We start from the raw sequence: 17,938 nt of genomic DNA, 5'->3' as shown, positions 1-17,938 counted from the left end.
GTGATTGGAGGGTTGAGTTAGTGTCATTCAGATTTTCATGGACATTCATGAGCTTTTTGCTGAGGCATGGTCAATTCAATTAGATTCAATTTAACTAAAATTTATCAGTATCTCCTGTTCTTCAAGGACCTTACAATCAGTAGGTTATAACACAGCAGATAAGTAAATGTAAGGTAATTTGAAGGACTTCAGGAGAGAATATGTATTTATGGTTCACTAATATTGAATTTGATTTTGTTATATGTGTGGAAATTAAGGTACAATAATTCTTTTTTGTGTGGTTTTGTTTTGTTTTGTTTGTGTTGCAGGGCTATGAGGGTTAAGTGACTTGCCCAGGGTCACACGGCTAGTAAGTGTCAAGTGTCTGAGTCAGATTTGAACTCAGGTCCTCCTGAATCCAGGATCAATGCTTTATCCCAATGCACCACCTAGCTGCCCCCAAGGTACAATAATTCTAACAAATCTAATCATATAGTTAAGTACATTTTGTTGTTGTGAGTCATTTTGGTCATGTCTGACTCTTTCTGACCCTATTTGGGGTTTTCTTGAAAAATATTGAAGTGGTTTGCCATTTCCTTCTCTAGCTCATTTTACAGATGAGAAAACTGAGGCAAACAGGTTTAAGTCACTTGCCTAGTGTCACAGAGCTAGTAAATGTCTGAGGATGGCTTTGAACTCAGGTCCTCCTGTCTCCAGGGCGTGTCTCTATTCACTGAGTCACCCGGCTGCCTCTAAATATACCTGTTTATTCAGTTGCTTTCAGTCATGTTCAACTCTTAGAGTACATATAGTAATAGTTCATTTTAAAATCACACTATAGCTTGCTCTCTGTTGTTATGCTAAGCATGGCCCCACCCCTTTTTTCTTCAACAGAATGCTGACTATGGGGCCTCAGTGAAGCCATAGGTTAAAGCCATTATTCTCTTGTTGTTGGAACAGCCTGGCAACTCCATTTTAGGGAAAGGAGTCTTACTAACAGCATCATGGAGTGAGAACCTACTTAAATGAACAACTGTTTAAAAAAATAAACCTGTCAAAGGAGTGAATCTCTTTAGCAAACTGTAAAATATATAGTCACACAATGAACTTTTTCAAATGAATAACTATTAAAAGAATAAATGTGTCAAAGGAATAAATTTCCTTTCCACTGTATGAAACCATAGAATACACAGCTGAAAGAGAACATTTTCAAATGAAAGACTGTTAAATGGAAGAAAACTATTAAAAAGGAATCATTTTCCAGGCTCTGAAGCCACTCTAGCAATTTTACACTTCAGCATTGCCTTTATATCACAGCATATCATTTTTAAATGATATTGATATGCTCATAAAGATAATTCACTCTTACATATGATCTAGCTGGATGAATGACTATTAATTACTGGTACAAATGCACATAGCTATTTGAGTATGAAAAAAACAAAGATTATTTACATTTTACCAGAGCAGGAGTTCTTAACTCTTTTTGTGTCACAGATGCCTTTGACAATCTGGGGAAGCCTATCCGCCCTTTCTCAAAATGTTTTAAAAGCGTAAAATAAAATACATAGGATTACAAAGAAACCAATTATGTTGAAATACAATGACAATATTAAAAAAAATTCATGGATCTAAGTTAAGAACCCCTAGGATTTCAATCAAACTTTGCAACAAAGTAAGTGTTATTATCACCAGGGGAAAAAAAGACCCTGATGGAAATGAATGACCCCGATTATTCAGAGACCAGGGCTTAATGTCCTTGTGGAGGAACAAGGTTGGCTATTAGAGAAGATACTTCCCTACCTGTGCTTGAACATAGCAACAACAAGAGTCATTAACTGCCTGAATGAACCTGGGGGTGGAAGGGGAATGAGCCAAGCTGAAGGCATTCCTTGGGGCAGGGGTGGGGGAACGGGGGTAGAAGAACCCCAAGGCAAGAACCTGAGCACCAAGGCTCCTCCTGAAGCAGGCATTGCCACCAAGGGCTGGGGCTCAAATCCCGGGTGGGCCCTTGGAGAGTTGTCCACCTGTCCTGAGAGTGGGGGCAGAGTCCAGGGGCATAGCTACAGCCTGGGTAGAGAATGAGGCCTGAAGCAAGATCTGTATCCCAGCTGAAAATGTGGGAATGGCAGGGTTCTGTAAGGGAGGATGGCTGCATCTGCCCCCTGCTTCTTTTTTTTTTTTTTTAGTGAGCGCCAATTGGGGTGAGTGGACTTGCCCAGGGTCCACACAGACTAGTAAGTGTTAAGTGTCTGAGGCGGATTTGACACCAGGTACTCCTGACTCCAGGGCCGGTGCTCTATCACTGCGCCACCTAGCCACCCCTGCCCCCTGCTTCTGACCCCCCCTGTGCCTGGACCCATAAACTAGGGGTGCCCAAAGCCCAAACTTCTCTGATTTTTGTAAATGTTTATTTTTCCTCTAGAGTTGTATACTGTGCAAAAGAAGTCATTCACAATGATCTCTACCCTGCCACTTTCCATCTAATCACTAATGCCTTTTATTTTAGAGGTGTTAGTTATTTGATAACCCTAATATTTAATAATGAAAAATAGAACTCTTTCTATGATGGAAAGACTAGATTGTCTCTCAGGTCCCCTTCTAGCTCTATCTTTCTATGGTTAGATGGCTCTTGTTCGTAGCCTAAAATTAATTAAATCTATTTAATGACTAAAAGCTTTTATTTTTCCAATCATGTTAATAGAAACACACTTTCAGTCAAAGTAACTATTTTTTTCTATTGGACATATTTTTCAGTGTAATGGCAAGGAAGACCTGATTCAAAATTAAGCAGCTAGATTTTTGTTCTCACATACTCTGTGAGCTGCTACTGATAAATGTCATGAGCTTATTAACTCACAGAATCAAGTTTGCATGCACGATTAGCAGGTTAAACTCTGATTCTTCTCAATTTTGTTTCTAGCCATGTTCTTCCATGAATAGATAATGTAATGGATGCCCTGCCCCCAGGCTTCAAATGCCTGGCTGCTTCAACACAGAATCTAGCACGGGTGAAATTCAGAGCATTGGCAGGTTTCAGATTGGGGGCTGAGAACATCTGTGTAAAACCCAGAAGTGACCAGATCAAGCAAGTGACTATAGTTTCAGGATGCCAGAATGGCACAGGGTTCCTTATTGGTAGAATAGCAGAAGCAAAAGCCCATCCTCTAACCAAATATTAAATAACTAAATTAGGATTCAATTAAATAAAAAGAGGCAGGAGGAACCCATCTATCAAACTGACTCTCTTCAGAAATTGTTCCAATTTCTGCTTCAGTAGGTGTTTACCATGGCTCATTAAATAATATGGCTTTATTTAGAGGCCTGGGAAAAGCAAAGTAATTTAGGAAAATTGTAGTAAACCAGTGACCAATTTGGAGAAGTGACAAAGATTGGAAAATGTAACAGAAAGTGCGCTTACTTTGAGGGTGGTGGGTGGTGGAGAGGACTATAAAACTACATTAAAAAAAATGTTTGCCTGTGTGAAGCCAAACAGTTTGACAGGTCATGTTGCTATACATAGAATCAATATTGAGAACAAATCATAACTGGATTCCTAGAAATTGCTAACAGGAAGCAGCATACTGTGGTAGAAAAAGAACTTTATTAGCAATCTGGAAATGGGGTCTAATCCTAGCTCTAATTCTTATATATTCTTAGTCAAGCTGTATAATTAAGTTGACCCTTAGTCCCTCCATTTAAAAAACTATGAGATTAGGCTAAGTGATTTCTAGGCTGCTGTTTAACTCTAAAATTCTATGTTTCTGTTGTAAATTAGAAGTATCACTTGCTTTTTTTGCCAGAGGGAGGCTTATATATTTTCCAAAAACCATTGGATATTTTAAGAAACATAGAGCTCTCTGATCTAGATGCCATCCCATAAATACCATCAACGATGGAAATAATGGCTACTTAACCTGGCTACATTTTTCCATTTTTTTCATTCATTTGCTAACTGGACAAACACAAAAGCCAAAAGCCAATGGGCTAATAGACTTTTCTGTAGGCAAGTTACTTTGCATGTGTATTGCTGCTCAAGTGTCCAAACTCTCAAGTGATGCCTTTTTTGGGGGTGGTTAAGAGAATAGGATAGAGGGAGGAAGGAAGAGGAAATGGAGTGGAGACAGCATTTAATTCACAGAGGGACTGAAACTAAAATAAAGTACATGAGAAAAGTCCAAGCTGGATTTAAGACACTCATGAACATTGTACCTCCCTCTTAGCCCTTCTTTCTGTACTGGTTCCTTTCACATTCAGACCTTGCACTCATCATAATTACTTTGCTCCAGACCTTTCTTTTTTCTCAAAGGCCCTGAAGAAAATTAGAACTCTCAGTCAAAACTGCCTTGCAGCTAAAGCAGATTTTCTTCTAAATAAGATCTGCAATAATTATTCCATCTCTGCTTACAAACCTCTGATAGAAGCTGCAGAAGATATGTTCAGAGGCCAGGGCAGTTTTATTATTAATAATAAGTTTGCAGGGACAGCTAGGTGGCGCAGTGGATAAAGCACCAGCCCTGTATTCAGGAGGACCTGAATTCAAATTCGGCCTCAGACACTTGACACTTACTAGCTGTGTGACCCTGGGCAAGTCACTTAACCCTCATTGCCCTGCAAAACAAGCAAGCAAACAAACAAATAAATGAATGAATGAATAATAAGTTTGCATTGTACTTTTATACTTAATCTCAGTTGAGCCTCAAACAATCAATCATTTATTAAGTGTCTAGTATGTGCCTAGAACTGAGCTAAGCACTGGAATTTACAATAACTCTGTAAGAAAGGCACTACAAATATTATTTTCATTTTATAGATAAGGAAACTGAGGTTGAGGGAAGTTAATTGACTTTTCTATGATCATACAGCAAGTGCCAGATATAAGAAATTATGCCCCAGATCTTCCTGACCATAAATCTAGAACGCTATTCTTGATACCAAATTAATTTTCACTAAAGTACTGCAGGCCTTCTACAGACCAGTCAATTCCTTCTAGTAATTGAGTATTTGTCTTTGAAGTTTATTATTTATTATGATTTTCCCTTCTGTTAAGCTAACAGAAAATAATTTTCTTTTATTTATTAAAATAAATTGTTTACTTGTATAGCTGAAGAAAGCTAACATTTATTTAACTGCCAATTTATTATACCTTTTTCCAGTTACTTCAACAAAATACATCACATTTTCTCATTAATAGTTTCAGAGAAATGTAAGGAAGAGTCCTTATAGTAATATGGTCCATTGTCTTGTGTCTAGGTAGATCAGTGCCAAAACTATCATAGATAAGGCCTCAATCCTTCTCTTCAGCTTAGTGATGATCTTCCACTTGATCCTGACATGGAATAAAAGCCAAGTGTTGAAGACGCATTCATTTCCCCTGTGTAGCTTGAGCTGGGTGTGATAGTGTCTTTTTCAGAGCTACAAGAGAACTGCTTAGAATGTATTTTACTTCAAGATTGACAAGTTTATGTAAACACAAGGCAATCTACCCCCAAACTCTTCTGTGTTATTTGGTATCCCAATTTTTTCATCTATTTTTGGCATATCTATTTGGTAAGTACTGAAATAAAATGGCAATATTTTGACTTAAATAATATAAATGAGGTTATGGGTGGGGATAGCTCATTGGTCAGACCTGGTCAGAGGTCTTCATGACTTTAGAATGTCAGTGAATCTGTGATCTTATCAATGTCCCTTTCAGATGATACAGAATACAACTCATCCACTCATTTTTATCTTGAACAACTCTTGTCCATGTTATTCTATAAAACCTCATCTCCCCTTCTCTTCTCCTCCTTCCCCCACTGGCATCCACCCAGAATTCTGAGGTCTTCTATATTTCTTGACAACCTATGAATGTCAGTGGAGGTCATATTGCTTTTTCATTGATAATCTCTTGCTACATGACAGTCCTACCTTTGGGTTGATATCTTTTATCAATCAATTCATCAAAAAGTAATTTATTAAGTACCTGCTATGTGGCAAGCATTATACTAGGTCCTTAGGATTCAAATACAGAGAATGAAACAATCCTCATTATGAAAAAATTGTAATTCTAATGATTGACATGACCTCTGCACATTTTTTTTCATTGATAGTATACTGCAGTCTCTTTATAGACACTGTTTCTCTTCATTTCCCTTTGGGTGAGCTATGATTTTAATTGTTCAAAGACTATGATATTACATGCTTTACAGAAATATGGCACCGCTGAAGAATATTTAATTTAAAGAGATATTTCTATGTTTTAGGGGGAAATTTGGGGTCAAGGCACTGCATAATTTCTCACATGCAATCCAGCTCTCTCTTCCCCTTCTACTCAATAGAAGTGGTTTTTCAGTCATTTTCAGTTGTGTCTGACTCTTTATGACCCCATTTAGGGTTTTCTTGGCAAAGACACTGTAGTGGTTTGCCATTTCCTTCTCTAGTTCATTTTACAAATGAGGAAACTGAGGCAAACAGGGTGACATGACTTGTCCAGGATCACATAGCTAGTAAGAAAATTACATTTTGATTATAGATAGTGCCAAGAGAAAGTTTGACTTATAGGAACTCTTCTGCCTCCTTTTTTTTGTTTGTTTGTTTGTTTTTGTTTTGTTTTGTTTTGCTTTGGTAAGGGGTTAAGTGACTTGCCCAGGGTCACACAGCTAGTAAGTGTTAAGTGTCTGAGACCAGATTTGAACTCAGGTCCTCCTGAATCCAGGGCCGGTGCTCTATCCACTGTGCCACCTAGCTGCCCCTCTTCTGCCTCCTTTTAATGCCAAAGGATATAGCTCTCAATTTTAAAAGTTTTACTAACCTTTAAATATGGAGTAAAATGATGAAAATTATTATAATCTTGTAATTCCTTTACTTGAGAAATTCAGTAGCAAAATATAAAATACTGCTTGTCATTCTAGGCCCCTATAACCTGACTCCAATCTATCTGTTCTGCCATATTTATTTTACTCTCCTTCATGTGTCCATATTTAACCAGTCTCTCATTCTTTTTCCTGCCCTTAGCCTTTTGTTGTCTTAAGAAGCAAATTCATAATAAAGTCCAAAATGATGATGTGGAAGGCAACATGACATAGGTTTTAATGGGCATTTGGTGAGGAAAGTTGTTAAGTCTATAATTAAGAACACCCCCTAAAGTCATACTAGCATTAAATAATAATGTATTAAAGTGGAAAGAATTGTGAGATCATTAAATTCTACCTGTCCATTTTAATTCAATAGTTCATTGAGTCTGTGATTCTTGTCTATGTTCTTCCATAGATTAGAGAAGGTCTTTCCACTGTCTGAAGCCTCCTTCTGGTTTTTTTCAACGTTTCAGATATGAATGAACCATCTGTCAACTCTTGCTTTCACTGTGTGACTGGTCTGTTCCCCCCCCCCTCCCCATTCATACATCTCTGCAATGACATACTTTATGCCACTTCTCCTATGCAATTTTTTGTTATTGGTTTGCTATAGCCTACTCACACCCACCCTATGTCTCCCCTTCGGGTGACCTTCACCTTTATTTGTTAGAGACTTTGTTATTCTTTTTCTACTGGTCATATTGCATTATTGAGAGGATACTGTTATTTGTAAATAAAGGACTAGAGAGCTTAAGTGACTTGCCTAAGGTCACAGAGTTAGTTAAAGGTGGAGCTAAGACTAGGAAAATACTACTTCTCAACATCCTTAGTCTAAGGCACAAATCCTTGCTTGCAAGACTGGCTTTTCATAAATAGAATTCAGATGAAAAAAGCAAACAAACAAGCAAACAAAGCATCTTTGATTCTTTCCTTCCATAGTCTCCTTAATTAAATCTCAGAATATAGTTGGTTGATTAGAACAGCTCATCTTTTAGAATTCTAGATGCGGTATTTATAAGAGAGATTTACATATGAGGTACAGCTTGTCATTTGATAAGAATTCTAAAGCTGTCACTCTTCTTTCTAATTCATGCTGGCTGGTGAAATGGAGGCCAAATGGAACATGGGGTTCAACAGCATTCAACTGCTCTTCCAAGCGCAACATGTGGTACCCAAACCTGGGAAACATAATACTGCCACTAAAAGCTGCCTTTAACTCTCTTTCAACTGTCAGTCCTTTATGCATTTCTTGGTGTGATTTTCTTACTTTCTTAAATAAGATTATAAGGGTTTGAAGTATGTATGGTTAGAGCTCCTGGTAAGAAAGATGGGTATTATGATTGAGGTAAACTTGCAGAAAAAGAAGGAAGAAATCCTTTAAAATGAAGCATTTCTTGGGAATTAATAAACATCAAATGGCCTGACCATCCTTTAGTCTGTAGAGGGAAAAGTGTTTTTACTAAACCTTTAAAAAGTGGTCTTTAATAGAATTGTGGAGATTATACTATCAAAGAAAGTCAAAAAAGGTTTACTCATTCAAAACAGATTGTTTGTTTTAGAAATGAATATTTATATAGAGAACTCTCGAATTAAGCAGTAATCTTTGGCTTTGTTGAAACACAATGAACAATATGCAAAATCAGGGGGGCTTTTAAAAAAAGGATATGAACATCACATTATGATTACCAGTCATTTCAATATCTGCATAGCAGGTAAATAAAATGAGGAATGACTAACCTATTATGTACTTAATTAATGAACACCTGTACACAATGAAAGCATGGCTGATTTTGTGAAAGCATGAAAACCCAACCAGGCAATTAATGTTTAATTTAAAATTTGCATGCTGGAAAAGAAAAAAAAAATAAAACCCTGGGAGAAAAACAATCTGTAATGGGTAAATGACAAAGGAAGAAAGGTGTTTGTTTCAATGCATCCAGACTATTTAACTTCCACTTATCTTGATTACTCAAGTCCTGCTTTGTAGTACCACAATATAACCATCTCCTCTTTTGTGTGGTTATATATTCTAAATAGATTATCAGGAGAGAAATTCTTTTCTGAGACCAACACCATTGAGTACCAAGGGATACATAGATTGCTCTGCAGTAAAATTGATTATCTTAATGATCCAAAAGCAAATCTGGATGTTTGGTCAGTGTAAATATCCAATAATTTACAAAGTTCCTCAGGTTCAATGCCAATAAGTAATTTAAATGTCTGCCAAGTACATAGCCTTATGCTAGGCAACATGAAGTAGCAAAAAGAAAAAAAAAAGGCCAGATAGTAGACATAGAATTGGTAAAGCCCTCAGAGACTACCTTATCCAGTTCTATATTTGATGCATAGATACCTTCTGTAATTCTTCTACAATTGATCCCCTAGCCTCTCTTTGAATATCCAGTGATGAGGAACTCAACACTTTACATGACATCCCATCCATTTTCTTTTGGGTAGCCCTAATTGCGAGTAGGTTGAAACTTGCTCCTTATAAATTCTACTTTGTTCTTTTCTCTTGTGTGGCTTGCCCCTGTATCCTATCATCCATCTTGTTCTGCTAAGCCTCAGCATTAGAGTACACTCCCTATTTGTTGCCTTTGCTCCTACTTGTATGCTGCTGAGCAAAGCTGGGGGAAAAAAAAATCTCCAAACCAGGCCAACTGATTCCTCTAGAAATCTCTCTTACATAATCTTAACTGAGTCCTCACTATGGCAAGGCTATCCTTTTTCACCTCTCTCATTTATCCTACTCACCATAGTGGTTCTTCCAAACCTTTTTATCTCTCCTCAAATTCATGCTGTTCCCTTTACCCTCTCAGTTGCTAACTTTGCCTCATATTTCACTGGGAAAAATGGAGCTTCCTCTTCTCTCCTCCTCCTCAAATAATGTTACTTAGATATTTTCTGAGTAACATTTCCTTTATTCCTATCTTACATGAAGAAGTGGTCCTTGTCTTTGGGCCTCCAAGTCAAATCTCTCTACATGCACAAATGATCCTGTTCTATCCTATTTTCTCCAGGAGATTGCCCCCTCTATAATTCCCACTTTTACTTATCTGAAATCTGTCCTTGTCTATTATCTATTTTCTGAATGCCAACACATAGGGCCAAGTTTTCTCATTCTCAAAAAACACTCACTAGATTTATCAACCATCACTTTTTGTTGTGGCTAAATTCCTACAGAAAGCCATCCCGAATTGATACATCCGTTTCCTTTCTTTGCACTCTCTCTAATTTTCTACAATCTAGTTTCCAATCTCATCATTCAACCAAAATGACTCTCTCCAAAATTAACAATAATCTCTTAACTGTCAAATCAAATGGCTTTTTCTCAATCCTCATCCTTTTTGACCTCTCTGAAGCCTTTGACACCATGATCATCCTCTTCTTTATACCACCTCTCTGTAGGTTTTCATGATACTGCTCTATCCTCTTTCTCCTATTACTTGTCTGATTGCTCTTTTTCATTCTGCTTTGCTGGATTTTCATCAAAGACATGTCTACTTACGATGAGGGCCAGGTACTAGGCCCTCTTTTTCTTATCCCTCTATACTGTCTCTCTTGGTGATTTCATTAGCTCTCATTGATTCAATGATCATTTCTCTGCTGATTCTTAGACCTACTTATTTAGCCCAATTTCTCTGCTGACCTACAATTTCATATCTCTAGCTGTCTATTGAACATCTCAAAGTGGGTATCCTGTAGATATATTAAACTCAAGATGTACAATACTGAAATAACCTTTTTTTCCTTAAAACTATCCCCATTTTTAAACTTCCCTATTAATGTTGAGGACACCACCATCCTCCCTGTCATCCAGGTGTGCTATCTTTAGCTCCTCAGTCTCACCACCTATATCTAATCTGTTGCCAAGTTCTGTGTATTTTATCTTTTCAACATCTTTCATATATGCACACTTCTCTAACACTGCAACTACCCTGGTGAAGACCCATATCAGTTTATTCCTGGATTATTACAATAGTCTGTTGGTTGTTTTCCCTGCCTCAGATCTCTCCCCTGTCTAGTTCCTCTTCCATTCAACTAACAAAGTGAGCTGTTACCCCCATTCAAAAACTCCAATGGTTCCCTAAAACCTCTAGGATTAAATGTAAAATCCTTTGTTTGGCATTCAAAACCCTTCACAATCTGGCCCCCATCTGCCTTTCTGGTCTTCTTTAACTTTATTCCTGACCATGTGCTCTGCAGTCTGGTGACACTCATTTCTTTATTGTTCCTTGAGAACAAAATATTCCATCTTCCAACTCTGAGCATTTTCACTTGCTGACCTCCATGTCTAGAAATATCTTCCTCCTTTCTTCAAGTCTTAACTAAAAGACCCACCTTCTATAAAAAGTTCTTCCCAATCTCCCTTAATTGTATGCCTTCTTTCTGTTGATTATCTCCAATTTATACAGAATTGTTTGTACATAGTTATTTGTATGTTGTCTTCCACCTGAGATTGTAGGTCTCTTGAAAGCAGAGACCGTTTTTCGTCTTCTTTGGTAGCCTAGCATTTAGCATGGTGACTGACACATAGTAGGCACTTAATGTTTGTTGACTGACTGTCTATACATTGGTCTTAATTCTATGATCTGTTGTCATGCCTAATAAATCTAATTCTATTTTTATGCATGACCCTAAAATATTTGAAGTCATGGGACACGTTTGTTTTCCAATGTTTCTCCTAAAATGTGATACTGAGAAATTGAATATCATACTTCGGGAGGGGTTTGACTAGCAAATTATATTTCATTACATATTATAGTTTATTGTTATAGTTCTTATTATAGTAATAAAGGTTATGGTTCCCTAGTTTTTGACATTACACTTTGTGAGTAAAGCCCAACGTTAGCTATTCAAAAAAAATATATCCTTACAATACTATTGACTCATAATTGGTTTGTAGTAGTACACTAGTTTTTTTTAATATAAACTTCTGTCTTGTTACTTTTAACCTATCCCTATCCTACAAGTCCCTGCCTCTCATTATGTTTGACAGTTGTTGAGTTGATTATTCATCTTATATGGATTGGTTTATTACTCTAGACTTGATATTTTGTGGGGGAACCTTAATCCTTTTATGGCTAACATTTATCTAGTGCTTTAAGGTTTGCAAACCACTTTAATTAAATATAGTATCTCATTTTATCCTCATAATAGTCTTATGTGGTATGTTTTATTATCATTCTCATTTCATAGATGAGAAAACTGAGGCTGAAAGTTTAAGTGACCTGCTTAAGATCATACAGCTAATATGTAATTGAAGCAGGAATTGAACTCAGGTCTTCTAGACTTAAAGGACACTATTTTATCCATTATGCTATCCCCCCTTTAATATATTTTAATGACCATAATAGCTATTCTTTTATACTTTGTGATATCTTCAAAGTTGGCTAGTATCTTTGTCTTTATCCAAGTTAGCGATAAAAATGTTGAGTAGAAGAGGCCTGAGGACAGGCCCTAGAGATCTTCCACCATTCCATAATCCATTAAATCAACATTCTTCAGGTCAGATTATTCAGCCAGCTTTGAATCCATTCAAATTGTATCTTCCTTCAGGCTTCATTTCTTTATCTTGTACATAAGAATATTATGAGCCAAAATTTTTGTTCTATGTTTACAACTTACCATTAATCAACCATTCCTCAATTTTTAATTTATTGATCACCTACTTCATGCAAAATATAGTGCTAGATTCTGGGGGAGTTAAAAAAATTTGCATAAAACACAATTTCTACTGTCATGGATCTAACTGCCTATTAGTAGGAGAAGACACAATCATAGTACAAACATAATACAAAATAGTACATGAAAACTGAATTAGAAATTTGTGAAACCAAGTGCTAGGTGAGGTCCAAAGGAGAAGGTCTAATAACTATCATAAAAGTAAATGAACTTAATGTGACATGGCATGTTCTCCATAAACAGATGCTAGTTCCTGGAGATTTCTATGGTTATAGATCACATTCAGAATTTAGCAAGGCAAAAATAAATCACTGCATTTTTCTTGCCCTTGAGAAAATTCAATTTAATTATCTAGCTGTGAGATCTAGCCTATATTTCCCTTCCCTTTTTGGTAGCTTCTTTCTTTGCACTTTCTAATCTGCCAAGTTTACATACTCTAGTGACTTTGAATATATCTACAAAGAAGATTACCAAATAAAAATAATGATACTTTGGGTTTGCAAAGCACTTTTCTCATACCAACCCTGTGAGTTAGATAGTAAAAACATTATTATTATCATTCTTCAGAGGAGAAAACTGAAATTTAGAGATGTTAAGTGACTTATTTGCCCCCAATGTAATAGCCAGGGAATATTGGAACTGGCCCTTGAACCCTATATTCATGAGTCCAAGTGCCATTCCCTTTCAACCATAACATGTAAATTGATATCTATATCTATTACATTTCTTCTAACGCAATACCCAGTACCTCCTACTGTCTAGATGCTTCTGGATATTTATGCAAAGACTTGCCAACTTGGTAAGATCTACCTGAGCTTGTGTTCTTCTAGTCTGTCTAGTCTTTGAGAAACCAGTATCACTCTAATGCTATGGTAAGCATCAGACTTCAACTTTAGTCAGGGTATCAAATTTCATTTTAAGTTATATTTATTTTTGCATGTGTCATATCTAAACTTTGTACCTCACCTAGTACTTAGCAATAATGGATAGCACTAAGTCGGCATTTAATAAATGTTGAATTGAAGCATAATTCTATTTCATATTATTTCTGGTTACTTCCCTCAGTTGTTCCTGTAGCCTAGCATTTAAACCCTCCACAGTCTGGCTGTGACTTACCTTTCCAACTTTGTTTCACATTACTCCTCTTTATGTCCTCTATGTTGAAGCTAAATTTCTATTTCAGGGCTCTATATACTCACATTAGCTATAACCCATATATGGAATAGGCTTCCCATCATTTCTGCCTCTCTGAAGTTATATTTCCCTTTGATACTCATTTCAAGTGTTACCTCTTCAAGGGATCAAGCCTCTCCCAAATCCTCTAGAGGCTAGCACTCTTCAAAATACTTCCTGTTTACTTATCTATGTATATATTATGTTTCTCTGCATTATGGTAGGATGTCTGCTTCCTGAAGACAGGTATTGTTAATTTTTTGTCTTTTTTATTTCACAATAGGCATCCAATTAATGCTTTTTGACTTAAATTTTTAGTTTTGTAGAGCTAAAAGACTACATAATGCAGAAAGACTATTCTCTTTTAATCGTTTACAGACTAATTTTTAAAAGCCTTTATTTATTTATTTATTTATTTTTTAGAAACAGACCCTCTCATCCCCCTTTTTTTTGGCATTTCTTAGCCGTTCAGAGTTGCCCAGATAAGGAACCCTAGTTTTCAAGATTCTCACCTGCTTCATTAGTTCGGATCATTCGAGAAGGTGTGCTTGGATCTCCTGTCCCAATAGGATTAGTTGCCACCACTCTAAATTCATATTCTACCCAGGGGTTCAGGTCCACAGCCATGGCAGATTCCATATCTCCTGTTATGACTTCTGGGACTGAAAAAGGAAGCACATTTCAAAAGCCATTGGGGTTTCTGGAAAACTTTACATGCTATCATGAATGGCAATCAAATAGATCACAGCCTCTAACAGTAACCACAGCCCAATACAAAATATATTGTGACACATAACCATGACCTCACTCTAGCCTCATTAACAAAATGAAAATATAACCTTCAGAAAATGAGTACTAGCATACTTTACCTAAGATAGTTGAAAATAATCAATAGTTATACTACTCATTCATATGCATGAATATCATCCACAGTAGAGATCATTTTGTAATTTTTCTAAATATTAATATTTCTTCAATATTTAAAAAGATATGGGCCTTCATTGAGAGAGGAAGTATTTCCTGCATTGTTGTAAATTGTTACCCTTATACATTAATTGTTGATTTTGTTTTGGTTGTTTCAGTTGTGTCTGACTCTTTGTGACCCTAGTTGGGGTTTTCTTGGCAAAGATTCTAGAGTGGTTTTCCTTCTCCAGCTCATTTTACAGGTGAGGAAACTAAGGTAAAGAGGGTTAACTGCCTTGCCCAGAATCACCCATCTAGTTTCTGAGGCCAGATTTGAACTTGGGTCTTCCTTATTCCAGATCTGTGCCACTTAGCTGCCCTAATACCTTACTAAACAGTTACAAAAATTGCTTTGTTTGAAATAACTAACTACCTAGTGGTTGTATATCTAGTGACAAATGTAGATGAACCCTCTGTCATCCTTAGACAATGGCTCATTAACAGGCATTTTATTAAAACTTTCCCAGGTTGTAACACTGCCTTAGAGAAACCAGGGTCAATTTCATGTCATCATGAGGCACCAAAGCAGGACCCTTTTTAGTTAAAGGACAAAGCAGGACATTTATTAAATGGAGAGGCGGAGTAGTGCAATGGAATGACCCCTTGAATTAGTGTGATCTTGAGCAAGTTTCACTTAACTTTTTTGGTGCTATATTTTTTCATCTATAGAATGAAGGGTTGGACTAAATGATAGCTAGGTTATTAGGTGACAACTAAAATGCCTTCCAACTCTAAATTTCATGAAAAAAATCTCTATAAAACACTCAAAAGATAGTGGAATGCTTCTGGCAAGTCAGCAAAATATAATGAACTAATAGGAAACCAAAAAACCAAAAAGATTGAGGGGAAGATACTTGTTTTTCCACCATGTAATGTTGCCTCATCTAACTTATTATATCCAAGATGAACTATTTGGGGATAAGTATGGATGAGGGATTGGGATTGGGAATGAATCTATGATTTAATTGATATAAGGAACTCTCAGATGAGGAAACTCCCCTTACCAATGCAGGGTGGCACCTTTTCTCCAACTTATAGTCTTAGAGAAATTAGTTGTTGATGTTGTTCAGCTGTTTTGATTGTGTCCAATTCTTTGTGAGCCCATTTGGGGTTTTCTTGGCAAGTATGCTAAAGCTATTTGACATTTCCTTCTCCAGTTCATTATACAGTTGAGGAAACTGAGGTGAAAAGGGTTAAGTTACTTGCTCAGGGTCACACAGCTAGTAAGTGACTGAGGTTGGATTTGAATTTAGGTCTTTCTGACTCCAGGCTGGGCACTCTATCATCTGTCCCACCTACCTGCTCCTTAGAGTATATAGCCTGCAGCATTGAGAGGTTAAATGACTTGCTCAGGGTTAGACAGCTGACATTTGTCAGATGTAGAATTTGAATCCAGGCTCTGGGGACAGCTTTTTATCCAGTGTATCTTGAGTATGGATTGCATTCAGACTTTAGCAAAGTATTCGTTAAATAGATTACCAACTTCTTAAAAATAAATTAGAAAACTTTTGTGAAAAAAAATTTTTCCTTCAAAGTATGTTTGCTGTGAATTTACAAATCCTTTTTTAGTGCCTTTCACTAACATTTTGTTATTCATGGCAAATCTGTAGCATCCTAGTGGTGTGGGCTTAGGATAACTCAGCAGTTTCTCCTTTAAGAAGCAAAACCAAAGATTTTGCTTTTTAATACTGAATCAGAAACACATTAAGTCCTTTACTATAATTGAAGAAAAGAAGTTTTCTTAGAGGAAGGTAGTGATTAATTGAATACATTACAATTACTTTAAATCAAGGGGTATTTAGATTTGGACTTCCAAAATGAAGTCATCTGGAACCATCGAAGTAAATCCACTGAAGAGATGCCCTGAAATCCCTGCAAACACTATGTACAATGCACACTGGGATTTGTCTTTTCATGGACTCTCATGAACAGCTCTTCACTCCTAACACGGGATCCTAGGGTTCCTGGCTTTTCTCTTGATGGATCCCCTTTCTCCATATAGTGATATTGATTCTCATCCTTTTGTTTTTTGCCCTTGCCTCTTTAACCTCTTGTTAAAATCTGTACCATCCAAGCTCAAGGCTTTTAACCTCACGGCAGCTATGGTCTGTGCCTATATATTTCCTTACCCTCCAGACCAGGTCCCTCCTCCCCTTGTGATTTCTTCAACCCTCTTCAGCTTGAAGCAATTACAGAAGAAGAATCTTTGCACCCTTTCCCTTATATACAGGGAAGTGGGGAATGACATGGACTTAGGATAACTCAGAATTAGCTTCTCCTTTGAGAAGCAAAACCAAAGGTGACCAGATGAAAGGGCAGACATATGGAGGAATGAAGGGACTATTAAAGTTTAGCTTGGCCAACTAGATATCAGGACAGACACACCTAAGAAGTAAGGGGAGATAAAATTCTATAGCAGGAAAGTCAATTAGGCATGGCTACAACCTGACTGTAGCCAGGAGACAGAGATAACGCCAGAAGTCAGGACCATTATTCCTAAAAAATTATCCCCCTTGACTCTCAGGAATGACAAGCAACCAACCTTTCCCCACCCCACTCCCCAAAGAAACTTTCCATTTTCAGGTGGTCACCCCAACTATCCTCTATAAAAACATTTGTCTTCTTTCTATTCTGGGAGGAGGATGTTTCTAAACCACCTTCTTTCCTGGGGGTAAAGTCTTTGACTTATCCCTCAGTCATTTTCTCTAGTGATGAATAAAAGACCATTTTAATTCTTTTAATTTAAATTAATTTAAATTTTTTCTTTTTTTAAAAAATATTTGGTGGGGCAATGAGAGTTAAGTGACTTGCCCAGGGTCACACAGCTAGTAAATGTCAAGTGTCCGAGGCTGGCTTTGAACTCAGGTCCTCCTGAATACAGGGCCAGTGCTCTATCTACTGCGCCACCTAGCTGCCCCCCTTAAATTAATTTTAATTGTGTGTGAGAGTGTAATTCTTTACAGAGGAATACCTAAGGACCCCCACACCTATTTCATGATTCTAGTATCTAGAGATAGAAGGAAAATATAGTTCAAATAGCTTATTTTATAAATGATGAAATGAAACCCTCAGAAGATTTAAATAGTTTATTTAAGGTCGCACAAGTAGTAAGTGACAGAGACAGGATTTAATCGCACAGATGACTGAACATGAAATAGTCTACATGATATCACACTTACTTTTACTTAGTTCTGTTGGACATTTTGGGGAGAACAAATGAGAGAAGAAGGGACCTTTCTCAGGAAGTAGAAATTTCTCAAAATTAATCTAATTTGTTTTAATTCCATTTATTTTTTCCT

General features: G+C 36.8%; 1 protein-coding gene across 1 annotated transcript in view; it reads right to left on the bottom strand.

Annotated features, from left to right (window-relative positions):
* The window catches only part of CNTN5 (contactin 5), a 1,623,595-nt gene that overhangs the window by 74,442 nt on the left and 1,531,215 nt on the right, over positions 1-17,938 (bottom strand). The window contains 1 exon segment of the mRNA XM_043997073.1: positions 14,189-14,338. Coding sequence (XP_043853008.1) covers positions 14,189-14,338 — 150 coding nt within the window.

This window comes from Dromiciops gliroides, chromosome 3, assembly GCF_019393635.1.
Source record: "Dromiciops gliroides isolate mDroGli1 chromosome 3, mDroGli1.pri, whole genome shotgun sequence".
NCBI lineage: Eukaryota > Metazoa > Chordata > Mammalia > Microbiotheria > Microbiotheriidae > Dromiciops > Dromiciops gliroides.
Note: the sequence above shows the minus strand (reverse complement) of the source record. Positions and strands in the feature narration are given on the sequence as shown.